General features: G+C 35.0%; 1 protein-coding gene across 6 annotated transcripts in view; it reads right to left on the reverse strand.

Annotated features, from left to right (window-relative positions):
• Positions 1-2,331: 2,331 nt before the first annotated feature.
• The window catches only part of TOR1AIP1 (torsin 1A interacting protein 1), a 38,438-nt gene continuing 13,026 nt past the window's right edge, over positions 2,332-27,743 (reverse strand). For 2 of the 6 annotated variants that reach the window (XM_037506356.2, XM_037506354.2), the window contains 8 exons: positions 22,140-22,178; positions 20,508-20,594; positions 17,541-17,597; positions 14,820-14,861; positions 14,262-14,324; positions 8,271-8,315; positions 7,856-7,912; positions 2,332-4,659 (listed from right to left, as the gene is read on the reverse strand). In XM_037506356.2, the coding sequence (XP_037362253.1) occupies positions 3,875-4,659; positions 7,856-7,912; positions 8,271-8,315; positions 14,262-14,324; positions 14,820-14,861; positions 17,541-17,597; positions 20,508-20,594; positions 22,140-22,178 (1,175 nt within the window). In that variant the 3' untranslated portion in view covers positions 2,332-3,874. The remainder of the gene's footprint in view (positions 4,660-7,855; positions 7,913-8,270; positions 8,316-14,261; positions 14,325-14,819; positions 14,862-17,540; positions 17,598-20,507; positions 20,595-22,139; positions 22,179-27,743) is intronic. The other 4 variants (XM_037506360.2, XM_037506358.2, XM_037506359.2 and 1 more) reach the window with 2 other exon arrangements.

The raw sequence follows: 27,743 nt of genomic DNA on the forward strand, positions 1-27,743 counted from the left end.
TAACTAGACTCTTAGTGGAGATCATTTCACAATGTATACAAATATCAAATCATTATGTTGTACACCTGAAAGTAATATTAGATGTCAATTATACTTCAATTTAAAAAAAAGGTCCAGTACTCATCTCCAAACAAAGCAAAAAAAAGAAAGAAAGAAAAATGCCTCCCCAAACCAATTAGTCGAGCATGAAACCAGGGAAAGAAAGGAAGAAGGAAAGAAATGAGAATTCCAGAAGAGTCCAAGAATGTGCAAAACACCGAGCATACAATGTGTAGTTTGTGAGCTTTTACTGTTTATGCTCAGGTGACAGGCTGTCTTTTCCCTACCATACGGAAAAGCCTATATGGATACTAGCACTTCTCTAAACCCTTGCCAAAGACAAGTATCCAAGGCAGGAGTCTCCTCTTTACTTGTCAGTGGTAGCCTCCTCAGTTTGATTTCCCAGTTCCAGGACTCACATCTTCCTCTCAAGTGGCTAATGTTGATAAATCCTTATACTGTAAGATTTTACTCTATGACTTTGATAAGGACAATATACAATAAAACGCAAATTATGCATTTGATGGGAAATACTATGTTAGGTTGTCAACTTTCTGAAGACCTAAGATGACAGGGAAACTGGCTCTTATATCTTTAATTTAGGCATTAATTAATGGCATGAAATATGCAAACACTTTCTAAATTATAGCTCTCTTCATGGAACAAAAATCAAGTTAACTTCCACTCTCTGCAGATTAGAGTGCTAAAAAACTTAAAGTAATGTAATCTGAGGAACCTCCATACAACTTTCCATAGTGGTTGGACCAGTTTGCATTCCCATCAGCAAGGTAGAAGAGTTCCTTTTCACCATATCCTCGCCAACATCTGCTGTTGCTAGTTTTTTTAAATATGCGCCATATGATCTCATTGTGGTTTTGATTTGCATTTCCCTGATTATGAGGGATGTTGAACATTTTTTCATATGCCTGTTGGCCATTTGTATTTCCTCCTTCTAGGGATTTACCCAAAGAACACAAAAACATTAATTCAAGAGAATACCTGTACCCCCATGTTTATTACAGCACTGTTTATAATAGGTAAGACTTGGAAACAACCCAAATGCTCCAAAATAGATGACTGGATCAAGAAGATGTGGTATATATACACAGTGGAATACTATTCAGCAATCAAAAAAAGATACTCATGCCATTTGCAGCAACAAGGATGGAGCTAGAAGGGATTATACTCAGCGGAAATTAGTCAGAAGGAAAAAGCAAAATATCAGATGGTTTCACTTATAGGAGGAATATAGTAGAACTACATAAGGCATCAGGGAAAAAATAACAATAAAAAATACAACAAAACAAAAAAAAATAAATGGACAACTATGAATCAGAGACATTCTGAGGGGGAGAGAGATAAGGACGAGGGAGGGAAGAGCACAGGGGACTGTGGTGATGGTACACGGGTGAATTGGTGGTGGGAATTCTATGGGGACTACACCTGAGAAAAGAAAGTAAACAATGCAAAAAAAAAATGAACAATGTAAAATACATATAAATAATTAAAAATGGAAAAAAATCTAAAAAAATTACAGGTAATGTAAGAAAAGAAAATCATCAAAAGGGAAGCAAAGAGTTTCTAGAAATTTTTAAGAAACTTAAAAATAAGCAGTATACTGTTGTTTTCCCTGGGCTAATGTCATCACCCAAAGTAATAATGTGCCTAAATTCTAGAGACCCTATTTGCTATTTTCAAGTTGATCACTCAATAAATTTTTCCTTCCAAAAGAATTACATTAACAAGAACATAAAATAGAATATTTTCAGTAGCAATAATTTAAAATAAAGATTATTCCTTCAGCATGCATTCTCAATAGGTGCAAAATTGGTTCTTGGGGGGACAAGAAAAATGTTGCTGGTCATATATGTAAAGCACGAAAATATACACAGTCCATAAATGTACAGTATATGTGTGGTATTAAAATTTATGGGGCGATTAGACAAAAAAAAAAAAAAAAAAGAACCTAAAAAGTTCTTTACAGAGGAAAGAATAAAAAATTTGAGAAACAATGCTGTAGTGTTTGCCAAGTTGGGAATATCTTAATTACTTCCATTTAATGACAGTTCCAATTTTCTGGAAGAGAAAAATCATGACAATCCCATTTCTGCCCAAGGTACTTGTCAATGGCTCCGATTCTTTGGACTTTTTTCTCCTACCAGAAATCACTAAGATTGTTCAAGAGTAAAGAAAATTCTAGGATTAACTACAAAAAAATTTATGAATCAATTAAGTTTACAACACAGAGTACAAACAAGAAAGTAAATTTATTTAAATTACTAAAATAGCTTTTAAAGAAATTTACAGACAGGTTAGCTGTTACAATTATTTTTCCTGAAAGAGGTAAGTGAAATCAATTACTTTAAAATTATTTTGGTCAGTGAAACATTTACTAAAAACATTTGTTTCATCATACAATATATACGTTATAAAAGTCTTTTCAAAAACTCTTTAGAATCTTCTATAAATCAGATAACCTGACTCTGTGATAAGAACAAATTACAATAAGGGGTATAAATATATGAATACTGGTAGTCTCTAGTAGAAGGAAACTACACCACATTCTACTACCAGTGATGGGATCCTCAAAATAATGATACCAATGACGGGTTGTGGTACTCTATAAACAGTATTTTCACTTCCAAAAAAAAAGTGGATCTAGAATTTTAAGATTCTAAGAAAGCCAAAGTAATTGATAAATGAGAAAGCTTAGCTATATAGATGCAAAGTTACAACTGAAATACTAGAGTACAGTAATGTATACGCATACATTTTAACATTCTTCACATATGGTAATTTTCACTCTTTTTGGTTTGAGGTACTCTTAAATAAGATTTATCATGTGCATAGTAAATCAATCTATTATAAGAGCATTCAAACACACTCAGAAGTCCTTTTATTACTTTAGTCCTGTAAGCAAAAGTTGACTGCAACATATGAACATTCAGAAAATAAAATTTTCAGAAATGTTGATTAACATGGTTTACCAATTTCTGAAATTATTTTCTCAATTCAAACAAATGCTTCAGGTTATGTCCAAAACAACTGGATAACTGAAAAAAGCAAGTCTACTAAACCTTATGATATATATGCTTCAAAAGCATGCTCCTAAGAGGAAGGGCTAAACATTTTTTTTTAAAGAAAAAGGGCATGCAAAAAAACAAATCCCAACAGAAATCACTGAGAATGGAGTTCATATAACTATGTTTGATTGACTTAAGTCTCAGTGGCTGACTTTAATATTTCATCTCGTCACTTTAGCTCCCACTTTTCCCATGCCACAATTTCTCATTTTTTCCTTGCTTTCTTCTTCCCACCCTCTAAAAATAAAGGAAAAAACCCCCAAATATACACTCAGTTGAACTTGCATTACTTTTGCTCCTTTCAGCAGAAGCTGACTAACACCTAAAAGATGTGAAAAAGAACAAAATGGGAAAACCCATGGCTGCATTTAGGGAGCTGACTTACTAGTAACTCAACAAACTGAAAAATCTAAGTTATAAAATCGGGAAAATTCATTGGAAGGATCCTAAACCTTCCCATGGGTAGCAATAATGATGCAAACCAGAATCTGAACAGATCCTCTATGGGACTGCAAATAATTTATAGTTCTCAGATACCATTAACAGAGCTCTTAATGAACACAGGAAAATGATTCTTTCTCTAGTAACAGATAATTACATTGAATAAATGAGTTAGATGTCCTATGTTGACATAAGAACTTAGCTTCCTTTAAAAAGAAACCAGTTCTTTCAAATGAGCTCTGAGTCCATCTCTGGTTAGGAAATCTGAATATTCTTTCAACTTGGGATATGATTTTTTCTTCTGTCACCCCTTAAAAGCAGATGCCCCTCTTCAGGTCATGCTCAGGTTGTACAGGCAGAACTACATGAGAAATACGGCTCCAGAGCCCACTCAGTTTGTCCACGTCCATGTGATTGTAGGAGCTGGGTGTGTTAGAGTTGGTGAACTTGAATGTGAGGAAATCCTTCACTTTTTCTTCAATTTCCTTTAGACCTAGACTGGCTTCAAGTGTTTCTTCTTCCAACAGGACCGTCAGGACTAAGGCTACATCTTTGAAGGCTGCATGTTCATGGTCACAATACTTGTAGAAGATCAAGGTAGAGTCGGCAGGCAGTGACTCGATGCGGTGTACCACAGCTGCATTCTGGCCATTTCTGAATCCATTGCTCAGCTGCTCATCTACCTCGTGTTTGACAGTATCACTGTCTTCAGTAGCTTTGCCTTCCCCATTAATCCGGATGGCATGGCCACTATGGGAGGAAGAATAGGCATCAGCAATTTGTTCACTCAGACACCTAAGTACTTCTTCAGCATCTCGGGCAGCAGTAAGTAGCAAGATAGCAGGCTGGAGCCGAGGCTGGGAGCTATTAAGATGTTTCTCCAGGAATGTTAGGCTCCTTTTCCACAGCTTCTCATCTTGACCTTGATATTTATTCATAAGTTGTTTCATCTTGTTCTGGAACACTTGAACAGCAGTAGTTGTTCCTTCCTTAGGATAAATGAACCAAGAAATCCCAACAACAGCAAGCAGAAGTAATATCAACAACCACTTCATACTCAAAAAACTTGCATTCTTGGGTTGTCCAGCCACTTTTGCTGCGGAAAAAAGAGAATAACAGATAGAAGTATTATTTTCTTAGGTTTGAGGGCAACTGACCTTTAAAACCAATATTAATCTTTATAAACATTAGATAAAAGAGGAAAGAATTTAAAGAAGGGATGTGATAATTTACTTAATTTATATTTTCAAGAAAATCTCACACTCAAGGATTTTAAGTTCTGAGTATAAATATGAATATATATACATGTCCCTTAAACGTCAGAATGATAAAAAGTTTTAGAGAAAAAAGTAGAATTTAAAAATTGCATAAGCAACTAAGAATGAACACAATTTATAATACACAAGCATCATCACTACTACTGCTAATATTTGGGAGGTAAACAATATTAAGACACTTTATAAAATAATGTTTAATTTGGAAGAATTCAAATGCTTAACTACTAAAGGTGCATTTTTTGAAGTATATAAAAGGAAAAGGATGTATTATAAATGAAAATATTCCACACAATGTAATAGTACATCCCTTTAACTGTCCAGAATTCCTATCTTTTGTATTCAAGTTAACACTGGTAAAATTTAATTCCATCCATATTATCACTGACAATAATGATATCAATTTATATTTATCTGGTTATTTTCCATTTATCAAGCACTTTCTCTTATACCACTTCATTTAATAACATGACATTTAATGAACAGTAACAGTAATACTTTTATACCTTTTATTTACTGATTCCTTTATGCTAATAATTGTACTATAACCTCTCAGAATAGTAGTTCTTAAAGTGTGAGCAGGAATACTTTGGGACTCTTTCAGGGGTGTCCATGAGGTTAAAGCAATGCTCATAACACTAAGATGTTATTAGATTATTTCTAACACAGTGATATTTACACAGATGGTAAAAAATGCCATAGTGGGAAAAACAACTGATGCCTGGGCATGAACCACAGGGCAGTGGCACCAAACTTTACTAACACACAGTATAGTCCTTGTATTCTCCATGGTCATGTACTCAAGGTTAGTTTCACTTAAGAATATCCATGAAGCAGTTAAAACTATTTATATTATTAAAACTTAACCTCTGCATACAAATTTTAATACTCTATGTAAAGAAATAGGAAGTACTTGAAGGACTTCTGCAGCATAGGACAGTTCAATGGTTATCTTTTTTTTAAAAAAAGATTTATTTATTTTATACAAGAGCTGGAGTACAGGCCAGAGGCGTGGGAAGATGAGAGGATTCACCAGAGACAGAGAGGAGAACAGAACAAGCAGACGGTGGAAATACACTGCTGAGGAGAACAGCAGGCGAGACAGGAGAGGTGTGCTGCACCATGTGGGAATCTCCCTGGCCGGCCGGGAATCGAACCCTCACTACAGAGGCTGCTGACAGCTTCACAGTGCTGTGCTCAACCCACTGTGCCACCGGTGAGGCCCTCAATGGTTATCTTAGGAAGAGGTTCGTGCAACTGAACTGTGAATTGAAATAGTGTCTTTTCAAAGAATTTTTTACTTGACAGAACAAGTGACAAACTATGGTTGTTAGTCAGACCTGCATAGTTGGGGCAGACATTTACTTGAAAATGAACAAAGTAAACCTGCTACTAGGAAAACAACTGACAATATTTGTTGCAATTATAAAATTCAAACTTTCAAGTGAAAATTAGGACTGTGAAAACATTTTCTCTGCCACCATGACTTGGACAGTTCCAAACACTTGAATTTTTGGTCCTGAAATTGGTGGTGATATTAACATGTTTTCTTTTTAGAATGTATTACAGACATGTCAGCATTAGAGGATCCACGTATTGGTGAAGCAATAATTTCCAAATGACCAGGGTATGATACGTCATTCAAAGTATAAGAAATGAACTAATATAACAGAATGTAAAAACTTCATTAAAATGTATCAGTTCTCACATTTCAAATACATCTAAGAAACTACTCCTTGTTGATTTTTAGAGAACATCAAAAGGGAATATTTGAAGACTACTAAAATTCTACATATCTGTATAAAGCTGGGTTTTCTACAGCTACTATCACCAAAACAATATATTGTAACTGACTACAGAAGCAGATATAAGAATCCAGCTCCATTTTATTAAGTCATTCATTAAAATAATTAGGAAAAATTCAAACCCATTTGTTACTTCTACTAAATTATTTCAAAATGAGTATTAAAATTTTTTTCCTTTTTAATTTCTGGATAAATATGCACAGGTACAACCCATATTAAAGAAAAAAAAGTTCTTTGAAAGACATTAAGTTTGCTGTAGAAAGCAGTACAGAGATCAAAATGTCTGAGAATAGTTATTTTTTTAGTACTTGGTTTCAGGGTAATAAACAGGCTTAGAGAATGACAGAAATTTGTCCCAAGGTCATACAGAAGGTAAGTGGTTCAATCTAATTTAAATACAGATCTGTGGAGTCTAAAACTCACAGTAATCCTGTTATATCATGCTATGTGCCTTCTTTCTTTTGACTCAATAAAGTTCAGTAAGTTAATAATATTAGCAGCTTTATTACTTACTAACTTTTACTTTTGGTCTTACTGAAAAAGTGAAGGGGAAAACCAGAAGTCAGAAATGTTCCATAGATCGCTTCTCAATAGCTAAGCTTTGGAAACAACCCAAATGCCCAAAAATAGATGACTGGATCAAGAAGATGTGGTACATATATACCATGGAATATTACTCAGCATTCAAAAAAGATAAACACATGCAATTTGCAGCAACATGGATGGCGCTGGAAGGGATCATGCTCAGTGAAATAAGCCAAAAAGAAAAAGAAAAATACCGGATGGTCTCACTCATAGCAGGAATCTAGAAAACTTAAATAAGGGACCAGGAAAATGAATAACTATAAGAAAGTGAAAATCAAAATCAACAAAAAACTATGAACCAGAGACAATTTTTGGGGGGTGGGGGGGCGGGAGGGGAGGGATGGGGGTCAGAATGGGGGAGGTTGTAATTGTATGGGGGAATATAAAAATAAAATTTATTATTTAAAAAAAATAAAAATTAAAAAAAAGATAAAGTAAGTAGCATGTAGAAAAAAAAAAAAAGAAATGTTCCATAGAGTCTGTCCTTAAAAAATTTCACTGCTAGTAAAATATGCATTTCCCCCTGTAGTGCCTCAAATTCTTCAAATTTTTTGTTGTCAAAAAAATTAAAAGCAATTATGAATCACCAGTTTTAGAGACTTGCTTAATAAAAAGTGAACAAACTTACATTGGCTGGAGGTTGGTGGAGACTGATTGCCAACCTTTGATTTCTGTATGCTGTCATCTAATAGGAGAAATAAAGACTATCAATTAATATTACATAATTTAAGTATTCCCAATAGAGAAAGAAAATACAGATTCCACCAAAAGAAACTAAGCCAGAGACCCGCCAGAATCAGGAGAAAAGGCTGAAGATCCAAGTACCCATTAGACTGAAAGCTTCTTGAGATATAAACCTATTTTCTTTATAGTTATTCATCACATGTAGTGGTATAGACAAAGCATATTCTTAGTACATTGGTTTTGCAAGAAAGCCTTAAAGTATTTCACCCAAATTATTTAATGGGATTGATGAACATTTTGGGGACAAAGTTAAGAGGACAAAAGAAAACACAAATATAATAAAAAGAAACACATTATACCATCTGAAAAACTGTCATATATTGAACTCTTGCCTGGTGATGAGGCTGCAGAGAGGGGAAAAAAGACAAAATATGGATTATGAATTACTGAACTATCTGGAAAGGGTGATTTGATGTAAAAGGTCAACTTAATTCTCATTTTCTGCCTTAAACTGATTCAAATATTTCCTATGGTGCTTCTGATTATTAGAAATAACCATAAAATTTTAAAAAAATGTTATCTATAACGTGCCTGGAGTTTGATAATTTTGTATATATAAATGACCTTCCTGATGCTTATCAACAGTTTTTATTTGCAAAACAATGGACTAAACTAGAAGAATAAAATTAGCAGTGTCATTAAGATATAAAAAGTGCCTTACTTTTGGTCATATGACAAAAAGTCTCAAATAAAGCAAAATGACATCAACCTTAACTCTAAAGGCATATTGTTTTACAGTTACTAGCTTAGCCCAAAAAATGTCATCATATGAAGCATCTAAGTTGCCAAACTTAAAACTGTATTACTTATAAAAAAATTATGTAATATCTGTCTTGAATACCTAATTCAAGATAAAAATAATTTATTATGTGTTATCTATCTTGAATACCTAATTTCAAAGATCAAATGAAATAATATATGAAAATAATATGAACAGCAAACATATTATAAAAACAGCAAAATATTTATTATGTAACATACCATAATATTCCTAAATTCACAGCACATAATATTAAGAAATAATCTCATTTATACTAACATCAAAAAGAATAAAATACTTAATAAACTTCACCAAGCAGGTGAGATACTTGTGCACTGAAATCTATAAAACACCAATGAAAGAAATTAAAGCATGGGGCCTTCCTGGTGGCGCAAGGGATTAAGCACCACATTATGAAGCAATCCGCAGACTCTGCAATACCCGGCCGGCCAGGGAGCAATCCACATGGCAAAGCAGACTTCTCCTGTCTCGCCCGCTGTTCCCCTCAGCAGTGTATATTCAGTCAGTCTGCCTGTTCTGCTCCCCATTCTGTCTCGGGTGAATCCTCTCACCCCACCCTGGCCACATCTCTGGCCTATACACCAGCTCTTGTATGCATAAATCAATAAATCTTTTTTTTTTTTAAAAGAAAGAAATTAAAGCAAAGAATTAAAAAACAAAATCAAAGGAAAAAAAAAGAAAAAAGAATTGAAAAACAAAAAAGAAAGAAAAACAGACGAAAAAGCAAAAACTGAAAAGCAAAAAAAAAAAGACAAGAAAAAGCAGGCAGGGCCTCCCCCATTGGCATAGGGGTTGAGCGCTGGGCTGCGAAGCTGCCCGCAGCCTCTACAGCACTGGTTCCATCCCCGGCAGCCAGTGAGGGTCCCACAAGGCGCGGGGACCTCTCCTGCTGTGCCCGCTGCTCTCCTCAGCAGCGTCCTCTGTCAGTCTGCCTATTCTGTTCCCCGCTCTGGCTCTGGTAAATTCTTTCACCCTCCCACGCTTCTGACTGTACCCAGTGCTTGAATAAACAAATAAATCTTAAAAAAAAAAAGAAAGAAATTAAAGCTGGCAAAAATAAATAGAAAGGCATCCCATTTTCATGGATTATAGATTATTAAAAATGTCCACAATACCCAAATCAAGCTATAGATTCCGTGCAATCCCTATCAAAAGCCTAGTGGCATTTTTTACAGAAATAGAAAAACAATCCTAAATCCAGATGGAACCAAATAGTCCCCAAATAACCAAAGCAATTTTTAGCATGAAGAACAAGGCTAGAGGCAAAGTACTTCCCAATTTCCAAAGATATTACAAAGCTAGAGCAATAAAAATAGTATGATGGGCCTCCCTGGTGGCGCAAGGGGTTAAGACGCAACCTATGAAACTCTCCGCAGCCACTGCAGCACAAGTTTGATCCCTGGCCAGCCAGGGAGCATCCCACATGGCGCAGCAGACCTCTCCTGACTCACCTGCTGCTCCCCTCAGCAGTTTACGCTTCAGTCAAACTGACTGTTCTGTTTCCCACTCTGGCTCTAGTGAATCCTCTCACCCTCCACCCCTCTGGCCTGTACTTCAGTTCTTGTACACATAAATAAGTAAATCTTAAAAAAAAAAAAAAAAAAAGTATGGTACTGGTATAAAAACAGACAAACAGACCAAAAGAAGAGAACAGAGTTCAGAAATAAATTTGTGTAGAATTTAATTAACTGGTCTTCTATAAGGGTACTGAGAATAGACAATGGGGGAAAGGAAACACAATGGGGGAAAAGTTTTGTCAAATAAAAGGTGCTTGAAAAACTCAATAGCCATATGCAAAGGAATAAAATTGGATCCTTATCTTACACTGTAGACAAAAATCAACTCAAAATTCATTAAAGACTTAAATATAAGAACTGAAATCATGAAACTTCTAGAAAACATGGGAGAAAATATCTCTGGACATTAGTCTTGGCAATATTCGCTTGGATAAGATATCAAAAGAGGAGGCAACAAAAGCAGTAATAGTCGTGGGTTTAAACTAAAAACACAATGAAATATGTAATCCAAATAACAATGAACTATCACCTCATACCTGGTAAGATGGCTTTTATCAAAAAACACAAAAAAATGAGGTACATGGAAAGGATGTGGGTAAAAGAGATGTGGGAATATAAACTAGTGCAGTCGCTATGGAAAATGGTATGAAGGATTCTCATAAAACTATAAATGGAAATACCGTATGATCCATCAACCCCACCTTTGTGTATGTGTACATGTACACACATACACACCCCTCCAAATGAACTGAAATTAGGATCCTGAAGAGGTCTGCATTCCAGTGTTCAATGCAGCAATATTCACATAAGCCAAAACATGGAAGCAGCTGAAATATCCACTGACAGATGAATAAATAAAATGTGGCATACATAGACAGTAAAATATTATAATATATTTAAATATTCCTTAAAAAAGAAGGAAATCCTGGCATTTGTGATATGAAGCACTCTATGTTAAGAGAAATAAGCTAGACAGATGGACAAATAGTTGACCATATCACTAATATGAAGAATCTAAAATAGTCAATTTTTTAGAAGCAGAATGGTAGTACATGGGGTTGAGGAAGGAGGAAATGGGGGGAGGGGTGGGAAAACTGGTCAAACTGTACAATGTTTCAGTTATGCAAGAAGGATAAATCCTATCATCTACAGTATAGTCTCTGTACTATCTACTCTATTATATATCTGACAATTTGCTAAGTAGGTAGATCTTATGTTAAATGTTCTTATTACACATACAACAATAAAGAGGATATGAAAAAACTTTTGGAGGTGATTGATATGTTTATGGCATAGATTACAGCAGTTTCATTTCCAAACTTATCAAGTTATATACACTAAATGTATATTAATCATAACTCAATAAAGTTAAAAAAACCTTTTTTGACGATGTCTAAGAAGCAGAGCCTCCAGTGAAAGAGCAAGTGAAACAAGAAAAAAAATTCATCAAGAGGTTTACTTTGAATACCTGACTTTATCTAGTGAGATGTATAAAAATGCAGTTAAATGCTCTTCTATTATGATTTTAGAGAGAAAAAATTGTTGAGTAAGTTATCATGTAGCGCATATATATAATATTTACATATATCCTAGAGCACAAGCAAATTTAGCAGGGAATAAGTTGATAAGGCAGGGGATAGTCTAAAGGGTAATTTCTATTCCTCTTAGTAAGAGTATTAAAGACAGTAACAAAAATAGTTTTAAAAGATGAAGACCACGCTTTTCTAGTCTGAAGATTATGGTAACAATCAATCACTCTATACCAGAGCAGAGGGCAAGAATCTTTCATAGTTATTATCATTATCATCACACAAAACAGTATTCACAACAATGAAGTATTAATAATTTATGTGCTATTTACACTTAAAAATTTGTGTTCACTTATATAAGCTCACTCGAATAACCTAGTAAAAGGCTACTACTGTCTTTACTTTAATGGTTAGAAAATCAAGATTCACAAAGATTAATTGACTTTACTTAAATCACTCTATTATTAAGCAGAAGTGCTGGGTCAATGAACTTCCATTTTCTTTACATCATTTTTAGAGACAGGTTCCAAAGCATGTATATTAATGAGGCACAGACTCAAGAGTTTTGACCTTTCCATAGACATTCTTCCCTTACTCTGTTTTACTACCTGGGAAACAGGAAAAGTAAAGACAGAGGTTCTATTTTTCCCAAAAGATTAGGACACAGGTAGATTCTAGACCACCCAGGGAACTGGTGCTAACATGGAGTGACAACAAGAATTTAAAGTCCCAGGTTCTTGAACACCTAAATCTAAAAAAACGAACTTTTTCTCACCAAAGCAGGCAGAAATGCAGAGTTAAAACAGTGAGGTATGAAATTTGTAATGCTTTGAAGAAATTTAAATAAACTTGGATTGAAGCAGAATCTATGACAGAGACGTTTGAAATGCACTGTAATCTTCTACCTTTATTAATATATTCTCCCTGTTCATTGCTCTTAAAGTCCTTGTGTGGTTGAAGGTCTAAAAAATTGTTTTCTGCATTGTAAAGGTGAAAATTTTTGGTATATAGTTTCTATATAACTTTAAAGCCCAAGATAATACCTATATATGTGGTAGATGGCTATCTAGCAGTATATTACTATTTAAAACATAATTAAAATTAACTAAAGAACTTAAGAAAAAGTAGGAATGCAAACAGACACAATACCAAAAGTTAGCTACCAGTTCAGCAACTAAAAGATTCATTTCTACATTCCAATCACACGTTCAGTATGAATTTTCCCTTTTGCATTGCATATGCACAGTGTCTTGGAAGAGAAAACAAAAACCATACCTTTTTTTGGTGGTGGTGGGGGGATAACGAATGTGTACTACATTTCACTTACCTGAAAGTAAGTTAGCTGATGTAAATTACATAGAATATATAGCTAAGAACTAAGAAATAACATAAGAAGTCTCTGAGTTTTTCATAGTACACATATACTTAAATGCATGCAGTTTTACGTCTAAGAATATATTATATCTCAGATTTTCAAAATAAGTTTTAGTGTTTGATTCTGGTTAAAGATAATCTTAAAAAGCTATTAATATTTAGTTTCCTAATTACATTAGGTCAGGAAGAGCAAATTTTAAAAGGAGTGGTCTTCTAATAAGAGGTACATGAAAGAGTAAGAAAATGACAGTCAAAAATAAGGGAAAGACAAAAAGCTATCTCAGTTTTAGTCGGCAAAACTATTCACTTAAATGTATGGTAAAATTTCACTGCAGGGAAAAAAATGAATTGTGACCATTACTACTTTAGTGATGGAAAAACAAAGCCACAGAGGTTATCTTGTTTAATTACAATCAATCATTTCATGAGCAAGAAAGATATGAGGACTTTTATATAAGTTAAAGGAGATGATGAACTCAAGAGCTATTGTGATCAGATGAGTAAAGAAGGGATAGAGGTTAAGGGTTGCTTCAGGCATGACTTTTTTTTTTATAGAGTTAAGGTGTAGGCGGACATATTGTTAATATGGACATATTGCCACAGAAATTATGACAGACACTAAGTTCAAGGCATGATTGTTTCAACATACCTATTTATGGTATTTCTTAAATTCTATGACATTTAATTAATCCTAAGCCTAAGCATTAAAATACAATTTGTGAATTTCAGTCTTCATTATTTAAAATAATGGACATGCTAAGCTCCTCTAGGTGGTTAGTTATATAAATAGTCTGCTAAAAATAAAAATCACATACTGTCAGAAAAGTAAAATTTTTCATTATCATGTACAGACTGCACTCCTAGAATTGACAACTTGTCAACTGGATCCATCACCCACTGGCGCTCACTATCCACACTTTATACCCAGTCCAAGCAGATAGAAATTTCTAAACTCATAATCATGGCTGTCCTTTATTAAGAACTCACAATCTAAATGCCCACCTGAAGAACAAGTCACTTCTGTCTGTTAAATCATGAAAAATAGTAAACAGGTAAAATTTCAGTAATAGGTAGAGATTTATCACTTACTTTGCATTTTAGACCCCCATTTTGTGGTTTGTTCAACCCTTTTCTGAGAGTTTTTTGGATATCCTGAGAATGAACCAAATACAAACATCAAGATATCATTTCACATACTTTGAAAATATATCCCGTACTCCAGTATTATGACATAAATTTATCAGAAAGACGAAAACAAAGCTGGGGAAGGAAACAACCAAAGCAATAGGTTCAGAAGTAAAAGAGTATCAAATGATCATATCATAGAGGCTGACCAATTTTCACAGCAATATAGGAAGTAAATAAATACATAATCACCTAACAGACAAAACTATGTACAAGTACTTTGCTCTGATCTATGAGAATAACTAAGTTCAATAATACCTGAACTTGATTTCAGTATTATTTAAGATTAATTCTACTAAAATAGTCCTCTACACATTTCCATATCACACAGGAATTTTCACAGATATTATAAAAATGTGGTAGATTAAAAGGCAAAGAGGGTGAAATAAATTAAAATCCTACCAGAATTTTTAAAGACAGGGTTAGAACTGATTGAATAAAAAAAGACAACTAGCCACTTACTTAGCACTGACGGTTGTTCATCAAGAGATGTGAATTCTCCACCTGCAACAGAAACCAGAGATAAAGTCATAGAATACTTGGAAATAAAAACAATGAATATATTGCATAGACATTTTGCTAGTTGATTTGAGGATACACCCTCCCCCCTGATCAAATCTTACTTTCATCAGCCACCAAAATATGTATGTATTTTCCCCCTTTTCTAAGCATCGAAATGTTTAGGAATTGGATAAGAAGTCAGTTTTAGGATCAAGACCATCAAAATAAAGGTAAGCTAAGTGGTGGCCATATGAATATTCACTATACTCAAGTATCAAGTATAATTTTACTTAATTCTTATACTTTATGTAGTCATGGATACCACTATGATTAACAAATAAGGAAACTAAAATTGATAATTTACCCAAAATTACATATCTAATAAAAGTAGTTGAGCTGAGATATAAACCCTGGCAATATAATAGTATGTCCTATATAAGCAAACTTGTAGACATTTCAAAGTAGTTATAAAGATGCTACTTCATGTTTGGGGGTGGTATTTAAGATAACTGCAAAATGATACAATGGGATAATTAGAAAATGATGTTACAAATATAACAAATTTCTAAATCTGCTCTAAAGAAGTGAGTTGCTGGGCCTCCCTGGTGGCACAAAGGGTTAAGCTCGGTACTATGAAGCAAGCCCCAGCTTCTGCAGCATGAGTTCGATCTCTGGCCGGCCAGGGAACAACCCACACAGCGCAGCAGACCTCTCCTCTCCTGTCAGTCTGCCTGTTCTGTTCCCCACTGTCTCTGGTGAATCCTCTCACTCCCTGCATCTCTGGCCTGTACCCCAGCTCTTGTATGCATAAATAAATAAATTAAAAAAAAAAGTGAGTTGCTTCTACTCATTGATAGAAGTATTAATTAATGTAAATTTATTTTTAACATAAATTTTCTTAATACAAATGCAATATATACTATATGTAAAGAAAAAAAAAGTACCAGCCTAGAAATGAATAACTTAAAAATTCATAAATACCTGTAAGTGCCCACTGTATACAAAATGGTATGTGTAGGAATACCTTGGTGAATAAGATATATATTCTTGGTGAATAAGATAAATATTCTTCCAGATTCATTTTCAATTTATACTAACCAAATACTTTTTGTAGACACTTTTCTTTATATTGTTTTTCATGGATTCTAAAAAATACTTTTTTTTAAAAAAAGATTTTATTTATTTATACAAGAACTGGCATATAGGCCAGACGTGTGGGAAGGTGAGAGGATTCACCAGAGACAGAGCGGGGAACAGAACAGGCCTAATGACCGAAATGCACTGCTGAGGGGAGCAGCGGGCAAGACAGGAGAGGTCTGCCACACCATGTGGGTTTCTCTGCAGCCGGCAGGGATTGAACAGGCACTGCAGAGGCTGCGGACAGCTTCACAGCCCTGCGCTCAACAGCCTGCACCACCAGGGAGGCCCAGAAATACTTTTAAAAAAACACCTCTGATTTAGTACTGTATCTTATAATCAATTGTATGTCATAGTTTAACCAGATGTTTTTTCTTTCTTAGTGATACATAAAGTCAGTGGCTCTTAGAGTCAAGGAAATATACTTGATCACCTACTCATTAGTATACAAGGAATTAATTCACTTCATAAGGAATAGTATTCCACTGATTCAGTGTAGTGTAATTTATATAGAGACATACTTAAGAGCTTCCAAAAATCAAAGATTTAGACTCACAAAGGACAAACATATAAGATGATTCGGAAAGCAAATTTCCACTAATGATTTATTTTTATGGTACAGCAGCTTATTCATTTATGTTTCAAATTAAAGTCACAAACCCAGAACCAGCATAAAATATTTTATATACATATATTACGCGTATAAAGTGCTTTTCTATGTACACAGTGATTAAAAACTTTTTCTTTAAAAACAGTCCCAGTCCCATATTTTTTAAAAGGTGATGTGGATGCAAAAAAAAAAAAAGCCATGAAGACTTTGCAGACAGAGGTATCTTTCGTTGATTAATAATTAACTAAAATTCTTGAGATTTGACTTGGAAAAGAAAAAGGAAAAACAGCATTATTTCTGTTCAACCTAAGAAATACATAACGATAGTAGATAATCTGCAATGTACAAGGGAGAAAAGTAAAAGAAAAATGTCACCAATGATTCTACCATGCTGAACAAATCACTGTCAGCATTTTACTATATTACATTCTAGTCATTTTGTTATATTTTCTCAACATTTTTAAATGAAATTTATGAAGTTATAAACAAGACTGTAAGACTTTGATAATGAATACTCATAGGGCCACCACTTAGCTTACCATTAATTTCTCATTACAACTGGTTTATCTTCTGAAACAGAGCTGAAATCATACTGCATATAAAATATTATATCCTTAGTAGAATATGTGCATATAAATAAGCTCAAACTACTACGTCAGCTAATTCAACTAATAACAAATTTATACTGTTAGCAAGGACATTCAGCAGATCACAGAAAGGATTAATTTTTTTTTCAAATGCAGGGATGGATACAGAGATGATTAATTCAAGGAACAAATTCAAGACATAGGATAAGCTTTTTTAGGATTCACTATACCTTCCTTTCAACATTTATATTAAACATCAAAAGAGGATCATTAAAAATTCGAGCATACCTGACCATCTGTACAGATAGCCTTTTAACAGTGTAAAACATACATAGCTTTACTACTTACTTTGTGATGACCACCAAGATAATTCTGAATATTGACTTGATGATCTGGAGGTTTGATCTAAAAAACAAATAAGAAATACAGCACACTATAATGCATATTTAACTTTTAAAACGCACATTTTGCAACAGAAAAATGCATACTCAAAAGAGCAAAAAATATTCAAATAAACCTCAAGGAATTCAACACTTGGGTGTATAATTTTTCAAAAGTTTCTAAAGAGTCATGTTATATCTAAAATTAAGTCTTTCCCCTAACTACTTGATGAAGAAAAAAATAAATATAATGTAGAACATAGCATGAGGTTAAGGGAGACAATGAAAGCTCTGATTTGTGGGGAATTTTAGAAGTTTACCATAATGGATCTTTTTGAAATCATTAATATCCATTTTTGCCTTAACTTTTCCTTGCAAACAGTCAATAAATTATTTAATTTACTATTCCTAAAACCTTTTTTTTTCATTTTTATATGCTCTTTCAAAAGTGATCAAATATCTCTTTCTAACATGGTAATTTAAATGAATGAAATTAAAAAAATGTTAAATTCTACTATTTCTTCCTGCCTTCCAATGAATTGTCTTGTACCTCTTTGGTGGTAACTGATCATGAAGATAATCTAGGAAGATCAGTATTTTTCTTTATATGACTCACTTTTTTTGTTCTTTAGCTAAACTATTCTTCTGCGTATGGGTCTACATGCTTCAGCAAGGTCACAAGATTTCTAAAGAGTCAAATGGTTTATGTAGTTCCAAAGAGCTACATGCTAGTAGCGATAGCATAAAACTACACATCATATGAATGGCTTAATTAATCTCCAGTTTTTAGAGCTTTATGTATACATATATGAAATCTAGTCAAATTTGAGTGCTTACTATTTGTCATTACTCTCTAAATACTATGCATACATGAATTAATTTAAAGAAACTGAGGATACAGAAGTGAAACAGGGCCTCCCTGGTGGCATAAGGGGCTAAGATGCAACCTATGAAGCTGTCTGCAGCCACTGCAGCATGAGTTTGATCCCTGGCCAGGGAGCTACCCACATGGTGCGGCAGACCTCTCCTGACTCACCCACTGCTCCCCTCAGCAGTATATTTCGGTCAATCTGCCTGTTCTGTTCCCCACTCTGTCTCTGGTGAATCCTCTTACCCCCCTCAATACCTCTGGCCTGTACCCCAGTTCTTGTATGCATAAATAAATAAATCTCAGGGCCTCCCCCGTGGCACAGTGATTGAGCGCTGGGTTGCGAAGCTGCCCGCAGCCTCTGCAGTGCCGGTTCGATCCCCGGCTGCTCCCCGGCCACCGGAGGAGGGTCCCACATGGCGCGCAGACCTCTCCTGCCGCCCGCTGCTCCTCTCAGCAGTGTACTTCAGTCTGCCTGCTCTGCTCCCCGCTCTGGCTCTGGTGAATTCTCTCACCCTCCCGCGCTTCTGACTGTGCCCAGTGCTTGTATAAATCAATCAATCAATAAATCTCTAAAAAAAAAAAAAAAAAAAAAAAAAAAACCAAAAAAAAAAACCAAAAAAAAAAAAAGAAAAAAGAAAAAGAAGTGAAACAATTCTGGCTCCAGAGCCCATGTTCTTAACCACTAGGCAGAATGTTACCTATCTCCTTTAGGGTTTCTGTATCAAGAAAGAATGGGGAAAACAAGTAAAGGTGGGAAATATGTAGCATACAAAATGCCAAAAAAACAGCTGTGAGTGTTTTTTTTTTTAATTTTTTTTTTTAATAGAGGCATGTTTTATTTATTTGTTTGTTTGTTTTGTTTATACATGCACTGGGTACAGTCAGAAGCGCGGGAGGGTGAGAGAATTCACCAGAGCCAGAGCGGGGAGCAGAGCAGGCAGAAGGACCGAAGTACACTGCTGAGGGGAGCAGCGGGCTGCAGGAGAGGTCTGCGCGCCATATGGGACCCTCCTCCGGTGGCGGGGAGCAGCCAGGGATCGAACCAGCGCCGCAGAGGCTGCGGGCAGCTTCGCAACCCAGCGCTCAACCGCTGTGCCACCGGGGAGGCCCAGCTGTGAGTGTTTTAAAAAGTAAAATGGTGAAGTGAAACACAGTCATTACAGAAACTCTCAAACGATGGTGAGGGAAAAGTGAAAAATTACTCTTCCATGTATGGAACTAAAATATAAAATCACTCATCATTTGTGGAATTTACAAGTTCATTCAGCATCCTCATAAACACCAAATTGACATATATATTTTTCCCTTTTCAGACAATTCTTTCCTTCAATAAACACAAATTCACAAAAACAATTGGAAACTGTTATTACTAACTTGCTGTGAACCTGAACAACCCAAAGATAAGTCATTATGTTAGCATGTTAAAACTTCCTGAAAGTTAACACTCCTGGGCCTCCCTGGTGGTACAAGGGGTTTCAGCACTATCAAGCTATCGGCCTGAGTTTGATCCCCAGTCAGGGAGCTAACCCATATATGGCACAGCTGACCTCCCCTGTCTCACCCACTGCTCCCCTCAGTAGTGTATTTCAGTAGACCCGCCTCTTCTGCTCCCCACTCTGTCTCTGGTGAATCTTCTCACTCCCCATACCTCTAGCCTAGACCCCAGTTCTTGTATGCATAAATAAAAATATAAACCTAAAAAAAAAAAAAAGCTAACACTCCTGATAGTATTGAGAGTAGTAATGTCCATGTGATCTATTTCTCTCTATAAAGTTATTTCACAAAACTACAAACAACTCTTCTGTTAGGCATAAAAATATCTTGTTTTTCATAAATATCAAAGCAGGCTAAAATGTGATTTGTTCAGGTATTACATGACATTAAGATACTAATCAAATATACAATGGAATCTTTAATATTAAATAATAAAAAGTATATAACTTTTAAAAAGGTAGTTTTAATAAAATACTGTATTTTTTAAAAGTCAATTACAGAATACCTTTATATTTTAATTAAAAGTAGAGCTACTAAGGCAAGAGTCTTATCTCTATAAAGCAATGTTACCTCCAGTGTCCACAGATTCCCTGTATCTGGCATAAGCGGTCACATCATCACTGTCAGAGCTGTTTTGATCATCATCTTCAGTATTTTCTAAAAGAAAATAAGTAATATTTTAGTATAGTCTTTGTTCTAATGCTCTAAAGACCTGGGTAAAAACCAAACCAAGTGATTCAATATTAAAGAGAAGACTTTTTAATAATCAGATATAGAATTGCTATTTATTATAATTATTCTGAATCACAAAATTCTAAATAAGCTAAAATTGAGCTCATTTATGTTCTCTGAGGCACATAATTATATCCCAAACAAATATTCAGAGTAATATGTACAAATTGTATTTTGAGGCTTTAATGGAGAGTCAAAAAGTAAACAAATCAGGGGCCTCCCTGGTGTGTGTGTGTTTACAAGGTGGGTGGGCATATGTAAGCAAACATTCAGCATGTAGGTGACTAATCTGAGATTACAGTGGGATGAAAAGTGGACTAAATTTTACTGTACTATTCAAACAGAGTGATAATGAGATTTTGGAAAGTGATGCTTTGTTAGTTTACACTTTAATTTCTTTATTTTATATATATTTTACACCATTCTTCCTTTTTGTACAATGCATGCTTTCTCCTCTCAGGTGTAGTCTCTGTAAAATTCCTACCACCAATATACCCGTGCACCATCACCATAGTCCCTTCTGCTCTTTGCTTCCCTGATTTGACCTCTCTCCCTTTCCCTCCCCTGCAGCGTGTCTCTGATTAATAGTTGCCTGTTAATTTTGCTTTCTAATTTATTATAATTATTTTTTTCCTGGTCCCTTATTTGGAAAGTGATTATTTTAATACCATAATCAAAGACCAGCAGATACCAGAAACTGAAAATATTAACTGTGCTTAAAATTATTAACTCAGGGACTCTGTGGTGGTGCAAGGGGTTATATAACCTATGAAGCTATCTATAGCCACTGCAGCACAAATTTGATCCCCGGCCAGGAAGCTACCCACAATGGCGCAGACTTCTCCTGACTCACCCGCTGCTCCCCTCAGCAGTGTATTTCAGTCAATCAGCCTGTTCTGTTCTCCACTCTGTCTCTAGTGAATCCTCTCACCCCCCACCTCTGGCCTGTACCCCAGTTCTTGTTTGCATAAATAAATCTTTAAAAAAATAGAATTATTAACTCAGACAAAAGATGCTTAAATGAACACCAAGGCTATCATCACTCATTCTGTCCTTTTTTAGCTGCCAAATTAACAGTTAGGCATCATTTTCCTGAAGAAAAAGATTACCTATCAAAATTGCTTCTAAAATTTTTAAAAAAGAATAGAACATACTGCATGATTTTTTTCTTAAAGATTTATTTATTTATTTATACAAGCACTGGGAACAGTCAGAAGAGCGGGAGGGTGAGAGAATTCACCAGAGCCAGTGCGGGGAGAAGAACAGGCAGACAGACGGAGGACACTGCTAAGGGGAGCAGCGGGCACAGCAGGAGAGGTCTACAAGCCATGTGGGACCCTCGCCAGTGGCCGGGGATCGAACCGGCACTGCAGAGGCTGGCACTGCAGAGGCTGCGGGCAGCTTCGCAGCCCAGCGCTCAACCGCTGCGCCACCAGGGAGGCCCCATATTGCATGATATATTAAAAGTACCTTCAGAGAAACTGGTCTCCGTTTGGACACTGGTACTTTCTAGAAGAGAAAAATATATAAGCTGTATACACATCAAAAGCTAAAACTCAGGGATAAATAAGAGCATCTAATTTAGGAAAGTGAACATAAAGACACACAAACTAGTCTTCTTCTCCTTTTAAATTATTTTTAAGTCTACTTTCCTCTAGGCTATTTCAGAAATAAGTCTGATACAAACTAGAATCAGAAGTTGTTGTTTTTTTTCCCTCTAGCTATAGGTCTATTTGCAGGAAACATTAAAATCTATGATGACAAATACTACAGTACCCATAAGTTTCCTATATTCACTTCTCCTATTTGCCAGATTCCCTACACTCTTGAAAAGCCTACCACACCAGAACTGATGAGGCAGTTTTGAATGCACTGGTATACCCAAAAAGGAAGTAAGAAATAGACTTTCCTTCTAGTTCCAGCAAGTCTACATGTACACCACCATACCTCAGAGCCAGAGAATTTGGACAAAGATAAATGAGTAAAATGTATCAAACAAACTTTAAATGAGGTATTTTTAAAGAGGTTTTCTAAAAAAAAAAAAAGTTTTTTAATAAAGGAAGATATGCCTACATGCAGACATTGCACAACTGGGCTAAAAAATTGTTGAGTACTTTTCTGAGAAGTAGCATGAGTCAGACTTGGTCCACAAAGCTGAAATGTTCCCTTTTCAGCTTATTCCTCTATTGATTTTAATCACTATTTGCTTTTCAAACAGGGAAAATGGTATTGTGAAAGATAATGGAAAACACATTAAATGGTAAATTTGAACATTTTTTTCAAATCCGTTTAATTAATTGGTTTAATACTAGTCAAACTATAACTCAATAGTGGCCAAGTACAAACTACTTTGTGAAATACATTTGCCAACATTTTTGCTATAGAAATAAACTCCCCCTGAGAAAACTGCTGATAATACTTAGTGCTGTTTTAATCTAGGGAGACTGTCCTTTCATTTTCTAATTCTTGGAAAATCAATGCATTAGTTCTATACCTCTAAACTAAAAAATAAGTTCAAAAAGGTGTTGTTCCTTTAATGTGTTTCTTAAATACATTATTATAGTACATATGGTCCTCATTTAACATCACTGATAGGTTCTTGAAAACTGTGACTGTATGCAAAATAACATTGTTTTTTAGTTCAAGGTAGACTGGGATTCTTTTTTTTCCTCAAATGATGTTGAACAAATCCACATTATATGAGGACCTGTTGTATTTTTTTGTAGTTTATTCATCTATACAACTACTTACATAAAAATGGAGGCAAAAGATCTTTTTGAAAGGGTCAATGGCTATGCATTAGTTATTGCATTAAGATAGTCAAGTGTCACAAACATTTTCGTCAATGATGGACTACATCATTGTGTGTGACAGTGGTCCCGATAGGTTATACCATCTAACCTAGGTGGGTAGTTGGCTACACCATCTAGGTCTATGTAAGTACACTTCATGACATTCACATGATGAAGTTGCCTAAAGACACATTTCTCAGAACATATCCTTCATTAAACAACACATAACTAATAACCTGAAATATTTATTTTCATGGTGCTAGTTTTCAAAAAAATCTTCACATTTGTTTTTATCTGAGTCCCATGTCATAAGATAATGCTCTCAAAGGTAAGGCTCATAGAAATTAAATGACTTAGCTAAGATGTGAGGATTAACAAGTGATTTAAAAAAATACAGTATCTTCTGATTTGTAGTCTACCATGCTTCTACCATCGCATCAGTCTTGTCATTCTGTACAAAGAAGGTTGTTTTTTTTTTTTTTTTCCCCCTTAGAGCAGTTTAAGGTTAGCAAAACTGAGAAGGTAAATTTTCTATATTTGCACTACCTTCAAATGTGCATAACCTCCCCCATTAACAACATCCCCTACCACCAGAGTAGTACATTTGTTACAACTGACAAATCCACAATCACACATTATAATCATCCACAGACCACAATTTACACTGCAGTTTACATTTGATGTATATTCTAGGGTTTAGGCAAATGTATAATGACATGCATCCATCATTATGGTATCTTACTTTTTAATTCTCCCTGATCACTTGTTCATCCTATCCCCATGCCCAAACCCTTGGCAACTACCAACCTTTTTACTGTCTGCCATTTTCAGAATGTCATGTAGTAGGAATCATATGGTGCATAATATAAACTGGCTGCCTCCAGTTACCGCTACACACTTAAGCTTCCTCCAACTTTTTTTCATAGCTCATTTTTCAACTCTGAGTAACAGATCACTGTCTGGCTAATCCACAGTCTTTTTATCCATTCATCTACTAAGAACTACCTTGGTAGCTTCGAACTTTTGGCAATTTTGAAAAGCTCCTATAAATAGGTGGCAGGTTTTTGTGTGGACTTAAGTTTTCAACATTTTTGGGTAAATATCAAAGAGTGTGGTTGCTGGACTGTATGGTAAGGATGCTTAGTTTTGTAAGAAACTGTCAGGCCATCTTCGAAGTGGTTATACCAATGTCCACATCTCAGAATTCCTAGCAATAAATAAAAGGTTCCTGTTGGCTCCACATCCGTTCAGCCTTTAGTGTCAGTGCTCTGGATCTGGGTGTTCTACCAGGTGTGAAGTGGCATCTCATTGTTCTAAATAGTTCCCCAGTGACATAAGATATGGAGTATTTGTTCTTATGTTTACTTATTATCTGTATGTTTTCTCCGTTAAGGTGTCTGTTAAGTTCTTTGGGTTGTTTTCTTAATAGTTCTTTGTATAATTTGGACAGTAGTCCTTGTTTAGATGTCTTTTACAAGTAGTGTCTTTTTCTTCCTGTGTGTGGTTTGTCTTCTCATTCCTTGTCTTTTGCATAGCAGAAGTTTTTTATTTTAATGAAGGCCATCATATCAATTCTCTCTTTCATTGATTTTTGCCTTTGTATTGTATCTAAAAAGTCATGGCCATATCCAAGGTCATCTAGATTTTCTCCACTGTTATTTTCTAGGAGTTTTATGTTTTGCACTTAGGTTTGTGATTCATTTAGGCTAATTTTTGTAAAGAGTACAGTCTTTTCATGAGTGTATTTTAGCACCATTTGCTGAAAAGACTGCTTCATTTCATTGCATTGCTCCTTTGTCAAAGGTCAGTTGACTACATGTGGGTTAATTTCTGGGCTATTTTTTTTTAAAATCTATTTGCCTTTCTTTTTGCCAATACCACACTGTCTTGACTATCAGAGCTTTATATTAAGCCTTGTAAGTAAGTTTGTCAGTCTTCCCACATTGTTCTCCTTCAATACTGCTGGCTATTCTGGGTCTTTTGTTTGTCCCTACAAACTTTAAAATTAGTTTGTCAATATCCTCTGAACAACTTTCAGGATTTTAATTGGGGCTGCACTGAATCTATTAATTGAACTGGGAAGAAATGACATGTTGACAATATTGTGTCTTCTTATCCATGAATGTGGAGTATTTATTTACTAGTTCTACAATATTATTTATCAGTTTTGTAGTTTGTCTCATAGATCTCTTAGACTTATATCTAAGTAATTCACTTGGGTTAAAGCTAATGTAAATTCTATCATTTTGTTCATTGCTGATATACAAGAATATGACTGGCTTTTTTTGTATATTAATCTCGTATCTTATAATGTTGCTATAGTTCAACATAGATGACTACATCATCTGTGAACAGTTTTATTTCTTCCTGCCCATCTGTATATCTTTGACTTCCTTTTTGTGTTTATTAAGTTAGACCCTCCAGTAAAATGTTGAAAAGGAGACATCCTGACCTTGTACATGATACTAGTACAAAATCTTCTAGTTTTCTCATTATGTCATTAACTTGTAGGGCTTTTTATTGTCTTTATCAAACTGAGAAAGTTCCCTTCTAGTGCTAGTTTACTGAGAATTTTTATCTTGAGCAGATGTTGGATTTTATCAAATGCTTTTTCTGAATCAATACTATCATGAGATTTTTTTTGGTCTATTAATGAAATGAAGTATATTAATTTCAAAATGTTCAACCAGTCTACTTGATCATAATGATAATTTTTTGTACTTTTCTGGATTCAATATATTATACACCTTAAACTATAGGGTTTTGTTTTTTCTTGCAGTGTTTTTGTTTGGTTTTGGTATCAGGATAATTCTGGCATCATGGGATGAGTTAGTGAGAATTCCCTCTGTTTCTATCCTCTGAAAGAGATTGTACAGAATTGGCATAATTTCTTTCTTAAACATTGGTAGACTTCACCCACAACCTCACATTTGGTCTGGTGCTTTCTGTTTTAGAAGGGTTTTAATTATTGATTCAATTTATTTAAAGATATAGGCCTATTCAGATTGCTTCTTCTTACGGGAGTTTACACTGTGTTTCAAGGAATAGGTCAACTTAATTGAGGTTATCAAATTTATGGGCACAATGCTGTTTGTAGTATTCCTATATTAGCTTTTTAATTTCTATGAGACTGTAGTGATGTTCCCTTTCATTTCTGACATTAGCAATATCTGCTTGTCTGTTTTTCTTAGTTTTCCCTTCTTTTTTCTTACACTGTCTAGCAGCTTGATTTTTTTTTTATAAAGATTTATTTATTTATACATGCACTGGGGTACAAGACAGAGGCGCGGGAGGGTGAGAGAATTCACCAGAGAGAGCAGGGAGCAGAACAGACAGAAGGTCCAAAATACACTGCTGAGGGGAGCAGCAGGCGAGACTGGAAAGGTCTGCTGTGCCATGTGGGAATCTCCCTGGCCAGCCGGGAATTGAACCGGCACTGCAAAGGCTGCGGACAGCCTCACAGCGCTGCCCTTAACCCGCTGTGCCACCTGGGAGGCCCGGAACAGCTTGATCTTTAAGGATAATTTTGCAAGGTACAGAATTTTGTTTTTTTTCCCCTCCCTTAACATTTAAAATCTTTCTCTTCATCCTCTTCTTGTTCGCATGGGTCTGAGGAAATGCTGGGTGTAATTTTTATCTCTATTCCTTTATGGGTCAAGTATTTTCTTCTGCCTTCTTTGGGGATTTTTTTTTTTTTTTATTTTCAGTAGTTTGAAAATGATATGCCTAGATACATTTTTTTTTTTTTTTTAAATTTTGTACTCTAAACTTCCAGGATATGTGCTTTGGTATTTCACATTAATTTGGGGAAATCATTAGTCAGTTTTTTCAAGATTTCTTCTGTTCCTTTCTTTCTTCTTCATCTGGTATTCCCATTACAAGCATGTTGCAACTTTTGCAGTTGTGAAGGGTCCTTGGTTATTCTCTTTTTCTCAGCTTTAACTAACACAATACCATGCAAATTTATGATGTACAATATGTTCATTCAATACATTTCATTAGCTAACATTTCTAACACAACATATTATCATTTCTTTGATGACTATTAATAAAGCATGTAGATCAGAAATTCTTTCACCAGCTGTGTCCAGTTTACTAATAGGCCTATCAAAGGCATTCTTCATTTCTGTTACACTGCTTTTTACCTCTAGTATTTCTTCTTTATTTTAGGGATTCCCATCTATCTGCTTACACTGTCCATCTGTTTTTGCACGCTCTCTACTTGGTCCATTAGAGTCCTTAGCATATTAATAGTACTTGTTTTAAATTTACAGTTGATAAT

Source organism: Talpa occidentalis, unplaced genomic scaffold (assembly GCF_014898055.3).
Source record: "Talpa occidentalis isolate TD23 unplaced genomic scaffold, MPIMG_talOcc4v2.1 talOcc4.12, whole genome shotgun sequence".
Lineage (NCBI taxonomy): Eukaryota > Metazoa > Chordata > Mammalia > Eulipotyphla > Talpidae > Talpa > Talpa occidentalis.